Source organism: Neocloeon triangulifer, unplaced genomic scaffold (genome assembly GCF_031216515.1).
Source record: "Neocloeon triangulifer isolate White Clay Creek 2 clone unplaced genomic scaffold, ASM3121651v1 ptg000012l, whole genome shotgun sequence".
Classification (NCBI taxonomy): Eukaryota; Metazoa; Arthropoda; class Insecta; order Ephemeroptera; family Baetidae; genus Neocloeon; species Neocloeon triangulifer.
Window position 1 is genome coordinate 19,494,964 of NW_026775554.1, and position 20,081 is coordinate 19,515,044.

The window sequence follows — 20,081 nt, forward strand, 5'->3', positions numbered from 1 at the left end:
TTTATGAGATATAATTTTTAATAAATTTATGAAAATTTAACCACTAACCGAAATTCTTTTTTTTTATAGCGTGTTTACAAAAATTATAATTTGATATTTTCGTTGGATTTTTTTTTTTAAATTTCCGTATTTTGTTAAAACAGTAATGGAAACATAATAAAATCGTTTTGCATTCTCTGCTTTGGAAATTGAATACTTATAAAATGAAGTCTAGCTGCCCCATTTAAAGTTTCTTTTATTCAACACAACACTCCTGTAAGTCCTGTGGCCGCAAGTGTAATGAACACTGGAGCGTGCTTTTTCTACATCAGGAAGGAATTTTGTCAAAGCTGAGGGGAAGATTTAGAGACGGAAATGTTTAAGGAACTCATGTTGATTAAGATTGGATTGTTTAATGATAATTTTTTTTTCTCTTTGGTCTATAAAACCTTTAAAAGTTGGAAAAAAAGAGGAAAGGGTGCCACGCAATAAATTCGTAAGTCACATTTGGCTAAACATAAGAGAGGTTCGAAATTATTTTAAGGCGGGGTTGAAGCCGCGCATGTTTCGGGCCGTGAAGCCGAGAGATTGGGCCTCCCTGCTGCGCTCGATGTTTAAATGAAAATTGTTTGAATTATTAAAAATTTGTCTCGTCAATATGCAAAAATCTTACCTCAATGTAGGCAAACGTGCACGCGCAAATTTTCACTCCGCAGAAAAACGAAATAAAAAGCTTATGTCAAGTAAAAATTGATCAAAGCCGAGCGTTGTTTTAGGGAAAGATTTCAGAAAAATTCATATTAAATCCAGATATGAAAACAGAAACCAAAATCAGAAATTTCCCATTTGTAACCATGATCTAATTTTTCTATTACATTTTTTTCTTTTAATAAAATCTCTCTTTTTGCAAGCAATGATTGATGCTCCAAAAATGTGCACACAATCACGCCCTTAAAAATTAGATATTACTCAAGTTTTTCATTTAGCAGGCTTTTTATCATCAATTTAGCTGGTTTTATTCAAAATTATTTTACTACGATCTTAAAAATATGAAATGAATTATCTATAATGGTACTCTAATTGAAATAACCAATGTAAGTGAAATATGTTGTTTATGTAATTTTTGTTGCGAATAAAATTATTATTTCATCTCTTTTGTTGCCTGCATAATTTTTTGTATTGAAAACCTACAACATTGAATGACGCACGGGAAAAACAAACAGGACACGATGCTCACAGTGGTTTGAAATAATGGTTTATAAAAGTCAAAATTTGCCGTTGAATTCATGACCACGTAGCAACTGACATCCTGAACAGATTTTCACAAATATCAAACAGTGAAGTTTTAAATTTCATCGGGACACGAGAAGATGAATTTTCTATGGAGCGTTTTTAGCGCTGCAATAATTTTAACGGTGAAAAATTTGTAATATTACATAATTATGGGAAATTTGTACATTGTTTTACCAGGGTCTCGCTATGTCCCAAACCACAAAAACTAGCACCCAAAAACCCGTGACGAGGAACGCAAAGACAACCACACAGAAACCAAACCTGTGTGCTTATTACATCAAACTCAAGGAGGTTCATTGCTTTTGAAATCTGAAATTGTTATAAAATTTAATTTAAAACAGCAATTTTCCGAGAGCTCTAGATCAGGTTTTCTTTTTAAATGAAACAATGACAACGATTACTTAAAATTTGCCAATTTTTAGAGCAATCTTACGATGACAGTAGTGAGTGTTTTGAGTTATTGTCATTATAAAATTTAAACATATTATCTATTTGAATATTTGTGTTTTGAAAAATTATTTTGTTCAGATCCCCTGCAGCTACTGTTTGCACCAAAGAAAGTTGCTGACGGCAGAAGATTTCAGTACCAGGGAAGGATTTACTTTGAAAGTTCGATAAAGGTTTGAGTAGTGAAAATGTAGCAGATTGTTTGTGATTTAATTTATTATTAAAAAGAGCAACTACAAAGATGCACTGGAGAGTTGTTTAGTGCGAAAAATGGAGCTTTTGTCTTTTGAAAACAACACAGAACGAACCGCGAAATTTTGGAGGAAACAATTTTCTTACGCTGCAGTTGTCGAAAAAAACGTCAGAGAGGAAAACGGTATTTTAAATAATTTTAAATATTTAACAAAACTAGAAATGATGTTTATTTTTCTCGTTCGTCTGTAATGATTTTGTCTAATAGATGATCCTGACGATGACAAATTTGTGTGGACCAGTGCAACTTCTTGCAGCGAGGCGACCAGATGGAGCAGCGCACTATGCTCTGACGTCACTTGGTGCTCCACAAATACCGTTTCGCAATTGGGCTCAAACTTTGCAGAACGATATTCGAAAAAGGCTACTTGCATCGTTGCAAATAAGGACACAGGAGAACTCATCAAAAAAGATTGCAATTCAAAATATTTCTTTTTCTGCGAGGTTTTGTTTTAATGTTTAAAAAAATTGCAAATTAATTAATTGGGAAAACAGTTTAAATGCCAGGAGGCAATTTGCCCAGACTCAAATTTCTGCGCAAAATCGGTAAAAAAATGCGTTGAAAATATATTTCCAGGTGAAATTTAAATTTTTATGCAGCAAAAGAATAAAAAATCAGCCGCTTCAGAAGGTTCAATGATGAAATGATTTAAATATATTATTTATTTTTAATTTTGATTGTTTAGATTTCAACAAACTCGGAACAGTTATTCATTTTAAGGATCAAGTTTTTCTTTTTGGTGACCCTGAGAGTCCGGTTGGATGAAAATGAAATGATATTAAGAAACAATATTTTGTAACGAAATCATTCTTTAAAAAAGGTGAAGTGGAGCGAGAATTGGCAAACCTGCTGTGAGCTCGGAATGAAGCCTTTGTCATTCGACCTGAACCCGGATAGCATTTATTATAGCAAATTTGAGAGTAAAACACATTTTAACAACAAAATGCTTAAATATATATTTTAAATTATTTTGTGAAGCTACTGAAGAGAAATTCGCCCTTTCCGGAGTTTTTTGGACTTCGGGAACAAAAAGCGGCTGCTCAGGCCAATACACCGCGTGTTTCCACACAAACAGCACATTCGGAATGGAAGTTTTGGGAAACGGGGGCGACGGCTCGTGCGTCCTGATCACCAGGCTGGACGGCTTCAATTGGACGGCCAGGTCGGATCAATGCTCCTCCAAGTACCAGTTGGCCTGCCAGGGAGGCACAGAATTCACCTTCGTCTCTAAATCTAGCACCGTAAGATTATAATTTCGTTTGCAACTTGCAACAATAATCGCATTTAATGACGATTGTCCTGGAAAGAATGATTCTCTGAGTGAGCAAACCGACAAATGTGACTCGCCAAGTTGTTTCGAGTATGACAAATGCGAAATCAACGTGAGCCAATGAAACATTATTTTATATAATTATATGCAGAAGTATTGTATTTGAAAATTTTTAGAACGATATAATGGTTTTCACCGAAACAGGGAATAAGGAAATTTATGGTAACAGCTTTTCAATATTATTTTTGAAGAACCTTTCAAGTAATGTTTTTTATTCTTGAATTCAATAGAAAACAAAATTCCCTTTGAATAATATCAAAGTTCATTGCGATCAGAAAATTCGCATGTCTTTAGGTTTATCGAATGTCAAACTTTTCCTCCAAAAATTTAAGCGGAAAAAGGTGAACACTCTTCAAAACCCTTTTTCATCCCTAAGTTAGTAGTGCAAATTTTCCTATTAAAATACCATTCATTATTGTTCTTCTGCTTATGAATTCTAAAATAAAAATATATCACTCGAAGGGGTTCTTTGACCAATCATTAAATTGATGTTTTAATTTCACTGCTATTGAACAGTAATTTTATAACATTTTTAATACAACTTTTATTGAATTCAGACCCAATATCGTACGGCTCCTGGACAGAAGCTTGCGGAATGCTTACATTAATTTCCAACTATAAAGTATTTTTTGATATTAGGCCATAGTTGTATATGAGCATTTTTTTTAATTCAAAGTTGCCTTGGGCAGAGGCGAAGAAACTTTGCTGCGCGTTAGGCATGGACCTCGTTTCCATAAGAAGCGTCGAAAAGCTCAATTGCGTGCAAGACATTTTAAGTGCCTTGGAAATTTTTTTGAAAAAATAGTAATTTTACCGTCACACTGAATTTGATTTAGTCGACCTGATAACTTCAACATCACAACTCTGGACGTCAGGAAGGAAATTCAATGCCTGTTCCAAAAAGTCTCGTTGGTGTTCGAGAATCGTCAACGGCTTTGTTTCGCCGAATTTGACATGGGAGGAAAAGCTGACCGATATTGGCAATTCATGCATTTACATACACACGGTTTATAACGGTCGATTTTTGGGTGACCCAAAGTTGAACTACGGGGACTGCGACGAAAAAAAGTTCTTCGTTTGTGAGGTATACGAGAATATAATTAGGCTGATAGAAAAATTATTTTTCAATTTTTTGTAAACAGCGGAGAATTCCAACTTCAGATATGATGGAAAAATTTAATGAATGTATGGTGCTTAGCAGATTCACGAAATGTATTTATAAATTTTTAAATTCACTTGACATATAATCAAACTTGTTATTTTCAAAAGCCAAATTACTGAAACTTCTAAACGGGACCATTGAAAATTTCAGCTTTGCGATGAAGGTTATTCTTATTGTGGGAGAAAATCTGACACTTGATTTATAAGATGATTTCTTTTATTTTCCGCAGTCATTTGCCCAATGCATCGCTGAAAATTTTGAGATAGTAAATTTTCAGACACACATCTAAGAATTTTTAATATTGATTTGTAACAGATTTCCAAAGAAAATATCATCGACAAAGTCAAACCTTTTGTAATGCTCGAAAATCTAACTGCAGGAATTGTAGAAGAGTATTGATATTTAACTGGCTAGCAATAATTTCATAATTTCATGGTGCTTACAGGACTGCCAAAATAATTGCAGAAGATTTTGTTCCTCCGATGGATGACCAAACAATGTCATCAATGCTGCTCCGGTTCGGCGGCAGGAAACTCGCGGTCCATACGGAAAATAAGAAACTCAATTTCTTCCAGGATAGAAAAATTCAAGATTTTAACATCGTTGCAGGATTTAAAACGCGCATCATCGTTTGCAAGAACAAAACAAGTTTGAATGGTTTTATCAGCGAAAGGATAATTTTAAACAAAAAAAAATTTCAAGGTAGTCAGATGAAACCGAACGCTGCATTTGAATTTTTCCTTTGCCTTGCTGGCGAGAACTCGGCCATTTTACTGCGACAAATTTCAAAGCTTGATATTATGAATCACAATAAATTAATAACTGATGATATAGTTAAAAATGTAATTACGGTTTGTTTTTTGTGGAATTTTTTTAAAAATCTCCTAATTTTGACAGATAAAACAACGTTATCCAAAAATTGTGCAAGGAACGCCAAGTCCCAATCGTTGTTCTTTGTACAACACGAAGAGAATTAGATTTAACTGTGTTGGTGAGAACGAATTTGTTAAACAAAAAGAGAAAAAAATACTAATATTATTTATATCTGCAGAGGTAAGGCCTGGCTACTTTTCATACGACTTGTCCAAAAAAATTGTAGAGACCGTAAGCTAAATGTTAAAGATTTTAGATCATCAGTGTTCATTAATATAATTTTTGAATCCACTCACAGGGTCCACCAATACACGGTCACTTTGATAGGATGTACAAATTTTGTGAATACAATGGAGGGCACCTTCCGTACGCCACAAATGCCAGTGACTTTTCCGAAGTTTTTGGCAAAGTAACTCTTCCTGGTAAAACAATTTTCCATTTTCATATTTTATGTTATTTATTATTTACGTATACAAATTTTAGCGACTAAGGAATTAAAGAATATAATAATTATCATGTTTATTACTTTAGTATCAAATGAAAAACTCTTACAGAGAACCAGAGAGAAGCAAAGAATTCTAACAATAGATAATTTAAGTTCAAAGATATGAAACCTTACAGGTTATTTTGAGTAAAAATTATGTGAAAATTAAATTTGTATTGAAATGTGAAACGTGTGTGCTTACAATTAGGCGTAAAAATTCCAAAAATCAATTGGAAATAGTAATGAAAATTAATATAATTTCTAGCTATGTTCCCAACTGTGTGGAGTCCTTCTTTCAAAGAGAACGGCGAGATCAAGTGGTGTTGCGCAGAGTGCCCTGGCAAAGTCACCAAAGTGCCGTACAAGGTCGAGGGCGACGCCGACGGTCCTTTCCTGCTCGTCACCTTTCCTGGATCCGAGTTTAAACTTCAGGTTGTTTCGGTGTTCAACGCTAGAAGCCTCAATGTTAGCAACCCATGGGTCCAGTGCAAGTTTGAACAGCAGACGATGATTGACGAGTGCAACATAACCAAACTCGGCCCAAATCAGAAATTAGCTGAATCTCCTATGGCTCAATGGTCGATGTTGAGGAGCATGGAACATATTCAGTTGTTTGCACCTCCTGGCGCTGCTCCTACATCGCCAACTGATGGCGTTTATCAACAATTTGAGAAGCTGCTCTGGCCCGACTATACCGATTGAGCTGCACTGTGGAAACATCATGCCTTGAATTGGAAAATTGGACAATATTTTGTATTTGGGCCAAATTTGGCTGCATTTAAAAAAATTTAAATCTTTCTATTCTTAGGAACCCTGCAAGTTAAATCGCCAATTTGGAATTATTAATCTTTTGTCTATCATGCTTAATTATATTTGCATTTTTAATACAACTTGATTTAAAAAAAAATCTGTTTCATGCACTTTTTAACGGACACTTAATCAAAAATTGTGGTTGAATTCAATATTTATTATTTTGGATATTACAGTAAAAAAACAATAATAATTTTTTATTTTAAATTGCTAAATGATTGTAACAATAGGAAAGAAATCAATTATAAATATTTTAATGAAATATAAATTCAAATATTTTAAAGTATAATTATAATTGCAATTAATTTATGTTCAAATATTTTAGAACAAAAACTGAAAAGTCATATTTAAATTTTACATTAAAAATATCTGCAAGGCATCAGTGGTTGTGTTTTGTGAGGCGCGGAATGGGGATAAAGTTAGCAAACCTCTAATGATCTGGAGACGAGAGAGACATTTCGCATCCTTTTTAATTTGCGCGTCTTCCATCAAATACTCATTAGCTTTGTAGCGATGTGCGTGCAATTAGCCTGCACCGAACCCGAAACCGGCGCCAAACAAAACTGCTCTCGCTGCCCCCTTGAACAAATAGCGCGAGTGTTTGTTTGTTTGTCGGGTTAATTAGCGCGGCCTTTGACCGATCGGATTATTTGCGCCGGGTTGACCCTTGTAAAACACGAGAACGTGCGCGCCCCGTTTGCTTTGGTAATTGCAGCCTCCGATAGTTTGCGAAACAGAAACAAAAAAAGGACTGTGCAATTAATTCGTTTCAAAAGGTTTTATAAGGGTGCATTTGCAATAGAGAGCATAAAAAGTAATTTACAGAATTTCCTACCACGGAATAATTGAAAATCGCAATATTTTGTTGAATTAATTAGTCCACGTTGTATAACAGTCCTTTTAAGATCATTGTTTTTTGACGCAAAATTTGATTTTGATATTGAAAAAAGACACGAAATTCAAATTATTCTGCTCATTGTCAGGAAAAATTACAAAAGTCTTCAAATAATTTGACATTCAAAAAATATCTTTAATTAGTAAATCATCATTGATATGAATACTTTTTTTGAACCAATTTGATTGTTACTCAATACGGAAAATAATTTAAAACGATCTCTGCTTTATAATAAACTTTAACGCTACACAAAAATCAAAAATTTGTTTTTAAAATAAAGGGAAATTTAAAATTGATTAAAATAATATAAAAACATGTAAAAATGTAAATTTTTTATTAAAAAAACACGTGTCATTTAAATGATTAGAAAAGGGTTTGGTAAATATTAACGCCTTGTTTTAAAATCTATAGTTTCAAATTGGGTGAAAAACAACCAAATTTCTGCAGCAGTAAAATTTAAACGCATTATTTTGGTCAAGCGCTCCATCTAAAAGAGAACAAATGTACTTTAAAAGCTACCCTTTTAACTTAAGAACTTCTTGGCTAAAGTTTGAGATTACGCGTGGCACGTCTCCGGCTTTTACTGCCCCGCGGTGGTCGCACAAATGCACTCGGCAAAAGTTTATGTAGAGTTGCATCAGACCGGAGTAAAGAGGTTTCATGCAGCGGCCTATGTTAATGAGGCCAATTAGCGGGCTTGTATTCAAATTGTGTGTGAAATGTGCGAGCACATTATTATCTGCCAGAGCTGCAAATTTAGTGCGGAGAGATGGAACGAGGCGTGCCCTGAATAATTTGCGCCCCCACGCGAACACCCTTGTACACAATTAACAGAGAGAAATTCCAGAAGCTTGCGGGGACCCTCGCATAATTTGCATGTTACTCCCTCCAGAAAGTTATACGAGTCATAAATGCACACACAAATGAGACGGAGGAACTTGATAAAACCAGAAAAGTTATGCATTTGATTATACTTCAAATGTTAGAAGGAGTCATATTTTATTCCAAGCGTGCATGTTTTCATTTAATTACAATCGTGCAATTTAATAAAGTAAAACTTGAACGACAAAAAATAAAAATTTTAAACTGTTGAATAATTGCGCTTAAATTTTATGAAAATATGTATCAAAATTTGTAATGTTAATCGAAGTTTTGAAAAAGTATTGAATAAAAAAATTCGGCTTAAAATCGTGAAATAAATTTTTTTCTTAGAGTTTTGAACAACATTTTCAACGGACTAATTTAATATCAAAAATAAAACATGAAATTAACTTCAGTTAAAATTTCAATTAAATCGACAAAACAATTAATGAAACTAGCTTCTTTTGCTTAAAAAGGATTTTTTTTATTTTGAAGTAAACCAAATCTTCATTTGATTGATAAAAAGATCTTATCTAATCTTATAAGACTTTCAGTAATAACAATTAATAAACTACATGTCCAGAGGAGAGGACTTTATTTATATAAATTTCAAAAAGGTTGTTATTATATTTAAAAAGCAACGGCAACTTTAAATATTTTCATGATTAAACTTTTTCTTTTCGCACCAACGTTTTTTCGCCTGAGGAAATCGAGTTATGCAACAAGTCGATCGCGGCGGTCGCCCCGGTTGCATATAAGTAGAGGCCCTCGACGCGATCGGAATGCAATAGTTCGGAAGGGTGACCCGATTTCCAGGCGAGTCTCAAATAACGAGCAGAGAGGAATGCACTGCTCGCTCGCAACGATGATTGATCCCCATTTGAAAAGCGCCCGAGAGCTCTTCTGTGAGGGAATCACAGAGAAACGGGAGCAGAGAGTACTTTGCGAATCATGCAACGGATCCAGAAGAGAGAAAGAAGTGCATGTTGCATAACTTTTCTGCATTGCCAAGCTGGATTTCTCAGAGATTTCATTGAAATGGAGAGCAGCTTTTGCAACTTCCAGTGAAAAGCTTTTAAAATCGGCTAAAAAATTCTTTCCTTTTAATATAAATTTGGATTGAAACAAAACAATTTTTAATGTGCAAAAACATTTTTTTATGCTACAAATTAAATTGTAAGAACATGATTTGCATTAAATCGGAATGTACCTCTGCAAATTTTCAACATTTCAAATTGCTTTCAAAATATAACATTATATACGTTATATACATAAAAAATGACACGATCGTATGTTTTCATTTCCCATTTTGAATAACGTTGGTAAGTATGCAAATCTCACTTATTAAATTTTGTTCTAATATTTCCATCTTTTTGGCAACAACAGTTTTGAAAACGAATTTGCTTTCAACAATTTTTTTTGTGTTGTCTAATTTTCATCATTTTCTGCTTTTGCCAAGTTTCTCTGCTGACCAAGCCCAACTTTTTTTATCTCTCGTTTTTTAAGCCTGATGACCGGCTACCGTCACGTCGGAGCCGCCAGCCGGGTGGTAAAAATCCAGTGAAAATTCTCCGACATGCGATCGACGGAGAGGAAAGGTTGGTTGACGGAGGGAGCGAAATTTGGCTCGTGTTTGCGGCAATAAATCGAGCCGCCGCCGATCTGGGAGTAGTAAACACGCCCCTGCGCTAAATAAGTAAATAGACGGCGTCGGTCCCCTGCGGTATTATATGTGCACAATAAACCACGAATTCAATCTTGCAAAAGTGGTAATTGGATGCGGATGAATTGCGGACGGGCCAAATATAAAAGTAAATAACATAATCTTTTTATTAACTTCCAGTTGGTAGCAGCAGAAATTGTATTATAATATAAATTATACCATAAATAATTCGGCGCAGAGGCCATAAAAAGGAAGTATTTATTTGGGTCACCACTTCTTTGACGAAAACTGAAAATGTATGTGGGAAGGAAAATGTTTTTTCTAGAATCTGCTCATTTGTCTTTAGGTTTTAAAAATTTTACAAGTGACATGGATCTTAAATAAATTTAAATAATTTAAAATTTAAATTCAATTGCAACGTGTCTATTTTAAAAATCAAATAAATTGTAATGAGGTCTTTGCTAGCTATTTTCCAACAGTAAAAGCAGTAAAAATAATTGCTTCACAAAGAAATTCTTTAATGAATTAAGTTTTAAATAATTACTAAAAATCTAGATTAAATTCAAAGTCGTTTTTAATCTAACATAATTTTGAATTCTTTGGAGCAACAGTTCCTCTCTAATAATTTTACGATGTAAAAAATACCATTTCTGACAAAATGTGGGACCCCCTTTATTCCACCGGCACACCCTCTTCTTTTCCCTTTCTTTCCTTTTTTTTATATCTCTTGCGAAAAGACGAATTAAGCTTTTTGTGTCGGAGCCGAGTCAGCGTTTTGCACGCTTATTTGTATATTTGGCCCTTTTATGTTGTCCCAGTCGGACGAACTTTGTGCAAAATTTGCACTTCTTCTTCTTCTCTTACCCGAACTTGGTGCTGCAGAGAGAAATGGCTTTTGCTGAGTTGTTAAAATAATGACCATCTCTCTCTGTGCACTACTTGTTTGCTGCGGTTGCTCAGAATGGCCCTTTTCTGTGTGAAAGTTGCGCTTGGATATCAGAATGGCTCGCTTGCATTCGTGACTAACGAGACCAGAGATCAAAAGCCCTTGCTATGGAAACTTTTTGAACAAAATAAAATCATTCATACATACTCTCTCATTGCATCATTCTTGCATGGTATATAAAAGTCAAGTTTCAACCTTTATGAATAAGAAATGGAATTGTAATTTATGACGAGACCTTCGCGGTCTGACTGAATAGTTTTTTTCACTTCTTCATGCACCACAGATAAATGTAATATCCCAAAAATCTAAAGCAAAAAATAAACAAAAAAAAGTAAAGAAAATTGAGAACTAATGAATTTTTTATAAGTTTACATCACCCAAGTGCAAAATTGTTGAAGGTGTTGAAGATTAAAAACCAAATTGTAAATTAACTTTTTTTTAAATTTCTCAGTGCTAATTTTTAAACCTAACGTATTTTTCTTTCAAATTAAAGTATTTTTTTTTTAAAGAAAAACGAGAAAAAATTAATTCTGTACTTTCTATTAAATCATGTTTTAAGCATAATGCAATTTTTTAAATTAAATCATTCAGAATTTTATCTCTAATCGTATTATGCTGAAATAAACTGTGATCAATTTATTTTAGTCTTCAAATTATAAATATTTTTGAATTTTATTTTTAGTATTTATTTTTCTGTTCTAATATTTGATTATATTTTTTCGTTTTTCAACCGTAAACGGTCGGTTGTATTCTTTTGTGAATGCACAAAAACAACCGTTAATTAAAAACTCGGTGAAAGCTTTTATCTCCGCAAATCCCTCAACCGCGCCGCGCTTTTTGCCAAAAATACGAAAAATGCTCGTCTCTGCTCTCGCAGCAAACAACATGGAAAGTTTTATTCCGACGTTGCGCGGTGAATAATTAAAGCGACGTGGCTGCAGCGCCCGCCACTGGGATTACTCGCTCCTAATTTATTTGGCGCATGTTAATTTCGTTTCGCACGTTCGCGACGATTTCACATGCGGTGCCTGCCGTGCGAGGAGCATATCGGGCGTTCTTGTCGTGACAAAGGGCTCCAGACAAACAAACTCTTCACTTATCTTGGTGCCACCCACACGCCCTGCTTCTCAGCCCAAAATTTATCGCTCGAGCCAATTCAGGGTTCTCAGTTAGAGAGAGAATAAAATGTTCTGAAGAATAAAAAATATTTATGTATTATAACTCTTATTTAATAAAATAAGCAGCATTGTTCATTTTTATCTGTAAAAAGCAGTTGGCTTCAATTAATAAAAATTATAGATTTGAATATGAAACAAAAATGATAAGAACTTTCAAATTTTTCTGATAAAAATAAATTCATTTGAATGAGAATTTTCGTTTTATTTTCTGATATTTACATTGAGAAACTTGGTTTAATTTTAAATGAAAAAAATATACAATTCTAATTTACATTTATGTATTATAATGCAAAACAAAAATAGTTCAAAATTAATAGAATTGGTCTTGTACATATTGCAACAACTTTTTTTTTTATCAATGTAGCGCAAATTTTTGAAAAACCAAATCGTGATAAAAGTGCAGGAGCGTTTTTTGCTAATGAGCGCGGGGCTCATTTGGCAGGCAGGTAGGCGGGGTGGTCCTCGGCTGAGAGTGAAAAGCCCCTTGACCCACCCCGACTTCCTGCTTCTCGCAATTAAATTGCGAGCGAGCCGCGGGCCGTTTTGCAATGAGCAGTCGGCGGAGAGAGAAACGCGCGTCACCCTTTATTCACTGCCTCTTTATCTCGCCCTTTGTTCCGGCTGCTGTGCGGCGGAAACGACGCACGACTTTTCTTGCCCTGCCACCGAGGCCGAAACGAGCGACAAACTCTTTTTTTCTTCTGCAAATGACTCGGCGAGACTTTTACCTTCGGATCATCATTCCTTTTGAGCAGAATGAGGATGAGATTTTTTCTAAAACCGTGTGCCTTTTTGAAAGAAAGAAATAATGTTCGTTAAATTAATGAATTTAAAATAACCAAGTATTAGGTGAATTAAATCCTAAAATGGTTTATTGTTATTAATTAAAAAAAAATTAAAGCTGTTAAAATAATTAAATCAGTTTTATTTTTAAATATTTCTCTGCCAACCGTAAATTATTTAATTAAAAGAGAATGTCAAATGGATCGCATTTCAGACGGTTCGTGATTCGTGAGTAGCAACAAATGATAGCATATAATTTTTTTTTGCCTGCATGACGTCTGAAAATTGCGTGTTCCCCTTGCAAAAAAAATAACAAAGGGCCGACAGACCGCGCGCGTAAATATCGGTTTCCAATAAAAATATTGATTACGCCGTGTTCGGCTGCAAAAAGTGTCTCGCCATCATTGGCGTGTGCGCTTGTTTGCGTTGGAGGATATGAGACTTCCTTTCCGTTCTGCTTTTCCAGAGTTTCCCGACCCTCGGCAGCGTCGATTTGCGAGAGAGTTTATTTGGAAAGGCGCGCGCGTGTTTGTTTGCGGAGCGCGAGAACTTTGCTTATTTTGCGACACCTTCCTTTGCTCGATCCTTACTCTAAACAACAAAACCCAGCAGTTCGGGCCAATTTGCAATTCAAGTCAGCAACACCAAGGACAATTTTGAGAACCCCCATCGTATTTGACTGCTCTTGAAACTTGAAACCATGGCAAACAGAAATAATATACATATATTATACATAAAAAAAAAACAATCAACATTGAAATTACACAATTTATCTTTAAAATAGCAGATCTTATAATGATGACTAAAAATTCAATTGAATTCAATCTTATATATATCACTTTATTTATAACAAATTTTGCCTTATTATACCATTAATTTTTAATTTAAATAAATTTATCATCCATAAATGCTAAACTTTTTACAAACAAAATTAATTTGCTATAGGAAATCGGCATTACTGACAAAATGTAACCTTTTGGTGAGCCAAATTTAATAATACATCTTTGAAAAAAGAAAAGAATAGTTTTTATTGTAAGTGACCTGTTAAAATTAGAATGATTAGAATAAGCAGGGAGTTCATTATAGGAACCTTTGACCTTGATCATAAAAATAACATTACAAGGTCATGCAGTGTTGATCGCTATAATGAGGTCCCAGGTAAAAAATAAAGATCACAAACGGAACTTTTGATTTAAATTAGTCTGGCGGAAATTTAATTTGCTCAAAATATTTATATTTATTAGTTAAAAACAATATTTATTTTTAATTCTTATATATAAAATAAAAATGTACAAAAAATTAAAATTAATTTTAGAATTACAGGTTAAATTCACCACTTAAACCAATTTAGTGCTTTCACAGAAGTAGCGCCAAATAATCAGAAATTTCTGCTTACTTGGAGCAAGGGCGCTCGTTCGAGTGTGCGACGCAGGGTCAGCCAGTCCAATCAAGTCCCTTCCGTTGCCAAAAATAACTTTGCCCTTCCGACATCAAACGCACTAGGAGGGTGCAGGCCAGCACAAAAACGCGCAGCTTATTACATTCCCGCGATTTCAATTTTCGCTCTGATGATTATGTAGGTGCCGAGATATCCGACATCGATCGGCCTTGCTTTTTTTCTCTTGGGCGAAATGAAAATTTCTACTCGAGGAGAGACGCGCACCACCTGCGTGTTTTCTCGTCGGAGGAGGCGAAATTGGCAAGTTTTGACAAGCCATCTTTTGCTGTGTTCAAGAAAAGTTTAAAGAGGAAGTGACACCATATTGGCTTTTTTGAAAGAGAAGTGCATCCTGGATGTAAAAAAGTTATGATGAGATTGTAAAAAAAAAAAACTCACGATACGGTTTGAAAATGGCAAGTTTGCTTCAAAATTTTGCACGTTGTATGTTGTCCATTTTAAGCTTGAAAAATTTGTTTTTATCTTTTTATATTAATATTAAATTATTATTTATCTTTGTTTTCACATAACAAATGATACCATGGCAAGCAAAAATGAGCTTATCTTTAAAGAAAGTCTCTCTCCATTAATATTCATTTTCAGTCAATGCAGGGGAAACAAATTAAAGTTTCTAATTCCATTTTTCTAAATTTTAACAAGAACATTATAATCTCCAGTAATAACTACAAATATTAATTACAATTGTATTCAATTAAAAAAATTAAATTTGTTCTGTTCTAACTTTATAGTCAAATTATAAATAAGTTTATTGATTCAATTCTATGTATAATTCAGTTAATTCAACATGTTTAAATTTTAACTTAAAATTTCCTTCCAATTGCAGATTAATAGTAAATAATTTATCTGTTGAATTCGTTTTTTAAGAACAGAAAAGTGTCCAGCAAATCTTTTTCAGAGCGGCAAGTAGAACAAGAGTGGAATAACCATCACCGTTTTCTCTCTTTCTCCCGAATGCAAAATCTCTCTCGTCGTCTTGTTCGCTCCAAAGCACAATTGTCGCCTGCAAAACGTCTTTTTTCTCCCCGGCCAAGCCCGCAGCTGCGATTGTGCATTGTTTTATTGGCCTAATGATACTTCAAAGAGGCTCTTCTCGCTCTTGGCGAGCGGCCAGCAGCCATTCTTCTCTCGCGGGTCAAAAAGGAAAATCGTCATCCGCACCAGATTGCAGCAAAAACAAGGCGCGTCGCTGATTAAATTATCTGGCGTGTGACACAAATTGCGTCGCATCCATCAGCCAGGAAAATTCTCTGCTGCTCAACACCTCAGGCAATTCCGCTGCAAAGGGTTGGAGGCTTCGTTGCGGGCAGTGTCTTTTATTTTGTTAAAAAAGTTGAGATTCAAAATTAATTAACATAGTAACTAAAATGAATTGATAATGCATACAACGAAACAATTAATGCTCAATTTTTCAAAAGATATTTTTTCTGTAAAAATGTATTTTTTTATATTTTATGAAAAATTTAAAACATTTATTTTTTAAATTTATGGCAAATGATTAAGTATTTTTAAGGGCGATCTGTTACTGCTCCTTTTTGCGCATAAAAGAAGGCTTAATGAGAAAATTCCTCAGTTAAATTTAATTTAAACATTCACAATACACTGAACATGATCGCGAAATATGGCAGGCAAAATTGAATATTGCCTGCATTTTTTATTTACCCGTGGCACCTTCGCGCTTTTTTTTTAAAAAAAAAGAAGCCCCTCCTCTTGAATGGAGAGGCGGAGCTAATATTAAAAAATAAACAAACAGGTTTTCCGTTCCGAAACACGATGTGGCCTGGGAAGCCTCTTTGCCGACTTTGCGAGCGGCCAGCGGCCGACGGCGGCTTTTCGGCGGCCGAATTGGACAAGGAGAAGTTTGCCGAGTGGTGTTTGAATTTCTTGGGCGAAACGCTGGCCGACGAATTGGCGGACAACGACCTCGTCTGCTGCTTTTGCGTTTGGGACGCCAGGTTAATAAATTTAATTTTTATCATCCCCATATGCATTACATTGATTAAAGGCTCCATTAATTAATGTATTTTGAAATTATTTATTTTATTTTAGATTTCTCCTAGAAAATACTGCAGATGAAATTGGTCACTTGGGACAATTGTGCTGGTGGCCTAGAGAAGAATCGAAAATGACAAATGCTGGAAAACCTCTTTTTGATGCTTTCAGAGGTGATTGAATTTTGTTGAAGTTTTCATGGTGTCCTGATTTTCTTTGCTGAAATTAATTTGTTTAAGTAAAAAACATTCATTTTTTTTTAAAGATGGTCGCATAAAGCAGTGCTGGGTGCCTTTGGAGAAACTACCAAAAGCAGTTGAAGAAAAAGAAGAAGACAACCCAGAAAATGTTGAGTCTGTGAAGTGCATTTACTGCAAAAATAGCTACACTGATTTGGTGACTCACACTAAAAGAGCTCATCAAGATATTGCAATCAGATGCGATTTTACTAGAGTATGCACAGAATATTTTTTTTCTACAAAAGCAAGAGACGTTCATGTAAAAAAGTTTCACGTTTCATCAAAAGATTTTAGCTGTATTTTCTGTTTAAATCGTTATTCTGCTAAAAGATTTTTGAATGTACATGTCAGAAATAAGCACCCTAATAAGTATAACATTCGATGCAGAATTCGTCTATGTAAAAAATTTTTTAATTCTCAGGCAGATCTGGAATCCCATTTCAAGTTGATGCACAGCGCGCTTGAAAGCAAGAAAATCTTTGGATGTCAAATGTGTAGCTACAGAGCTATGAGAAAAACGAATATTTTATACCACACAAAATATTGGCACAAAAAGACAGAGCAGCCAAAGCAGTGCAGGTTTTGTCTAAAATATTTTGATACTGCTTTAAAGCTGCAAAGTCATGTTAATCGCCTTCATAATATAGTGTCTTGCCCATTCTGTGAAAGGAAGCTGTCAACGATTGTGTTGAGCAGACATGCCACTGAAAGGCTTTGCAAAATTTGTGGAACTTCATTCAGTTGCAGTGATTTGCTTCAAAAACATAAGAGCGGTTGCAAAAAAGATTTTTATTGTCATTTTTGCTCAAAAGTTTATTTTACAAAGCATAAATTGAAGTATCACATTAATTGTTGCCATTTGTGTCCAATTGAGAAAAAAAGCCAATTTCAGAGTCTAGGATTTGAGTGCAAAATTTGTTGTAAATACTTTTCGTCTAAAGGAAATTTGAAGAACCACACTCGACTGCATTCCACACTTAAATTTGAGTGCAATCATTGCTGTAGGAAATTTTCCAGCAAATATGTCTTGATTAAGCATTTGTCACAAGTTCACAACTTAATTGAAAAGAAGCACAAGTGTGCGCATTGTGACAAGAAGTTCTACAAAAGGAGTAACATGAAATCGCATTCCAACAGGCATTTGAAATCAAAAGTTCAATGCTCCATTTGCAAATCACTTTTGAAAAACTCTTTTTGTCTTCCGAGACACATGATAAAAATGCATTGCATAAGAATATAGGGGGAATGTAATTTATATTAATTATTTTACTATCATAATTTTGATTAAAAATGAATAGGTTGTTTTATTAGCCTGTTATTAAGCTCGTCTCACAAGCTTTAATATTTGTTTGGTACTTTTTGAAATTGTAAAAATGCTCTTGAAAATTCTGCTAATTGATGTATATTTTTTTTATAATTTGACCTGCTATTTCTGTGCCTTGAGAAGAGAAAGTAAAGATGGCGATAGTAAAATTAAAAATATTTACGTAAGAGTTGATTTTAAATTTAAAATAAAATACAACTGAGGAAATTCATTGTATTCTATTATTTCTGTTTCAACAACTCACAATCCACCCCCTAATAAATCAAATTTCAAGAGAACAGTCTCATGTGTGTAATTAGAGACACGCAACCACATGTATATATAAGTTTATACTAAAAAGCGTGATAAATTAATGCGCGTCTGCCGAGCAGGGAAAGTAGGGATAATTCACGCCTGTGTGTTTCGCAGTTTCGCTTCCTTTCTCTCATCGCTCATCATCCCTCTCGTGACAATGCAAAAGGGATGGAATCCGACGGGGGTGGTGTAATTAATTACCCGGTGCACACGCACAGTGCAAGGATGTAAGTCAGGTGTCTCTCGGCAACTAATTTGACGCCTGATTTATTGCACTTTTTCGGCTGGCTTTGCCTCGCAAATAGTTTCACGCGCCACCTATTTGCCGCGGAAATTGCTTCATTTCACCAACATAATGAAGCCGGTGTTGAAAGAGACTTGGTGTTGTCATTTCCGCTCCGCGGGCACCGTCACTCGCACAAGCACTACTTCAAACACGCACCACCACTTAAATTGCAATTACGCGCATGGAAACTTTTGGCACGCCTGAATTGGCTTGACCATCCTGCCAGAGGATGAGTTTCCTTTGATCAAATTTGAATGAACCCCTTCATTGACAGGATTTTAATTTAATTAAAATTTCAACTTTTACTCCGGGAAGTAAGTTCAAGAGACTTTTTTCTGTGATAATAAATTTTTCATTAAGACTAATAAAACAAAAATCAATTATTGACGGAAAAGTTAATTTTTTTTATGGAAATTTAAAACTTTGATTGAAAATTAGATTAAAATTAAAAAAGAAACGAAATCATTGGATCTATGCCAATTTCATATTTTGATGAAGCAGTGACAAAAAATTATATTACTTCTAAAGTATACACTTAGCAAAAAAAAGCTGGATCAGAGTAAAATATTTGATATTTTCAATTTAAAAAAAAATTTAAATAATCTTTACGAAAATATGATTGTAAAAATTATTAACTGTATTTGTACTTTATTTATATTTTTACTGGTGAGACGTTTGAATGACTTCTCAGAAACTAGTGAAAATAATGCAGCTTTGGAGTAACACGATTTTTACTGAAGGACCTTAGTAAAGTTTGCGACACTTGAGCCAAAAAAGTGGTCCCCATTTCAGCACGCAGTGCGTTTTTTTTTTTCTTTCATATATAAACTTCTAGCCGGAGTCGCACGCGGGCCAATTTCCGCGCCGAACAACTTTCCCGTGAGTTTATTTTGCTTCTTTCCTGCTCTCGCTCCTTCGGATAAAGAGGGCTGCCCGTCTCTGAAAGGGCAAGGGCGTCGTTTTCATCGCGCGCGCGACAACGACCGGCGGAGCCTCCTTTGTCGCCAGCGACCACTCCATGAATTTATCAACACTGTTGTTGTGCACCGAGCTTGCAAGAAAAAAGCCCTCTACATTTTCCGGGTAGATTAGGGTTAAGCCCTCGAGGACGTCGCATAAAATCACACGTGCAGGTGTAAATAAAAATAAAAGAATTAAAAATTTTTTGTTGGATTTAAAATTATAGTTGATAAATAATAAAGTTTATATGATTTGTAATAGAAAAATGGTTAGATATTGAAAATATTAGTAGATTACAAGATTTTGCATGAAAGTTATTCAATTGTTTTGGTGATTAAATTGAACAATTGCTCAGAAAAAGAGAAATTTCAAATTAAAATTCAGATTGTGTATTGAGCAATAATTTTTATTATTCCTAATTATAGACCAACCAAGGACTATAAATTTGGAATATTTGTATTAATTCATATTTTGACCTAAACAAAAATTTAAAAAAAAAAAATGCAATTCATCAAAAGAGAAAAGAATATTGTTTAATTAATAGATTTTTCAATTTAAAACTTTATTTTTAAG

General features: G+C 34.4%; 2 protein-coding genes across 2 annotated transcripts in view; one reads left to right on the top strand and one right to left on the bottom strand.

Annotated features, from left to right (window-relative positions):
- LOC132196423 (frequenin-1) overlaps positions 1-20,081 on the bottom strand; it is a 115,739-nt gene that overhangs the window by 12,789 nt on the left and 82,869 nt on the right. The window lies entirely within an intron of this gene.
- Positions 16,170-18,168, top strand: LOC132197118 (zinc finger protein 600-like). The gene is made up of 3 exons (XM_059620199.1): positions 16,170-16,368; positions 16,463-16,578; positions 16,671-18,168. The coding sequence occupies exons 1-3, from the start codon at positions 16,187-16,189 to the stop codon at positions 17,882-17,884; spliced, it is 1,512 nt and encodes a 503-aa protein (XP_059476182.1). The 5' UTR covers positions 16,170-16,186; the 3' UTR covers positions 17,885-18,168.

Bases quoted from the DNA above. Each gene is read 5' to 3' on its own strand.
- LOC132197118 (XM_059620199.1), top strand. From the start codon at position 16,187: ATGTGGCCTGGGAAGCCTCTTTGCCGACTTTGCGAGCGGCCAGCGGCC. The intron at 16,369-16,462 runs GTTAATAAATTT...ATTTTATTTTAG, and splicing joins TTTTGCGTTTGGGACGCCAG to ATTTCTCCTAGAAAATACTG. The intron at 16,579-16,670 runs GTGATTGAATTT...TTTTTTTTAAAG, and splicing joins TCTTTTTGATGCTTTCAGAG to ATGGTCGCATAAAGCAGTGC.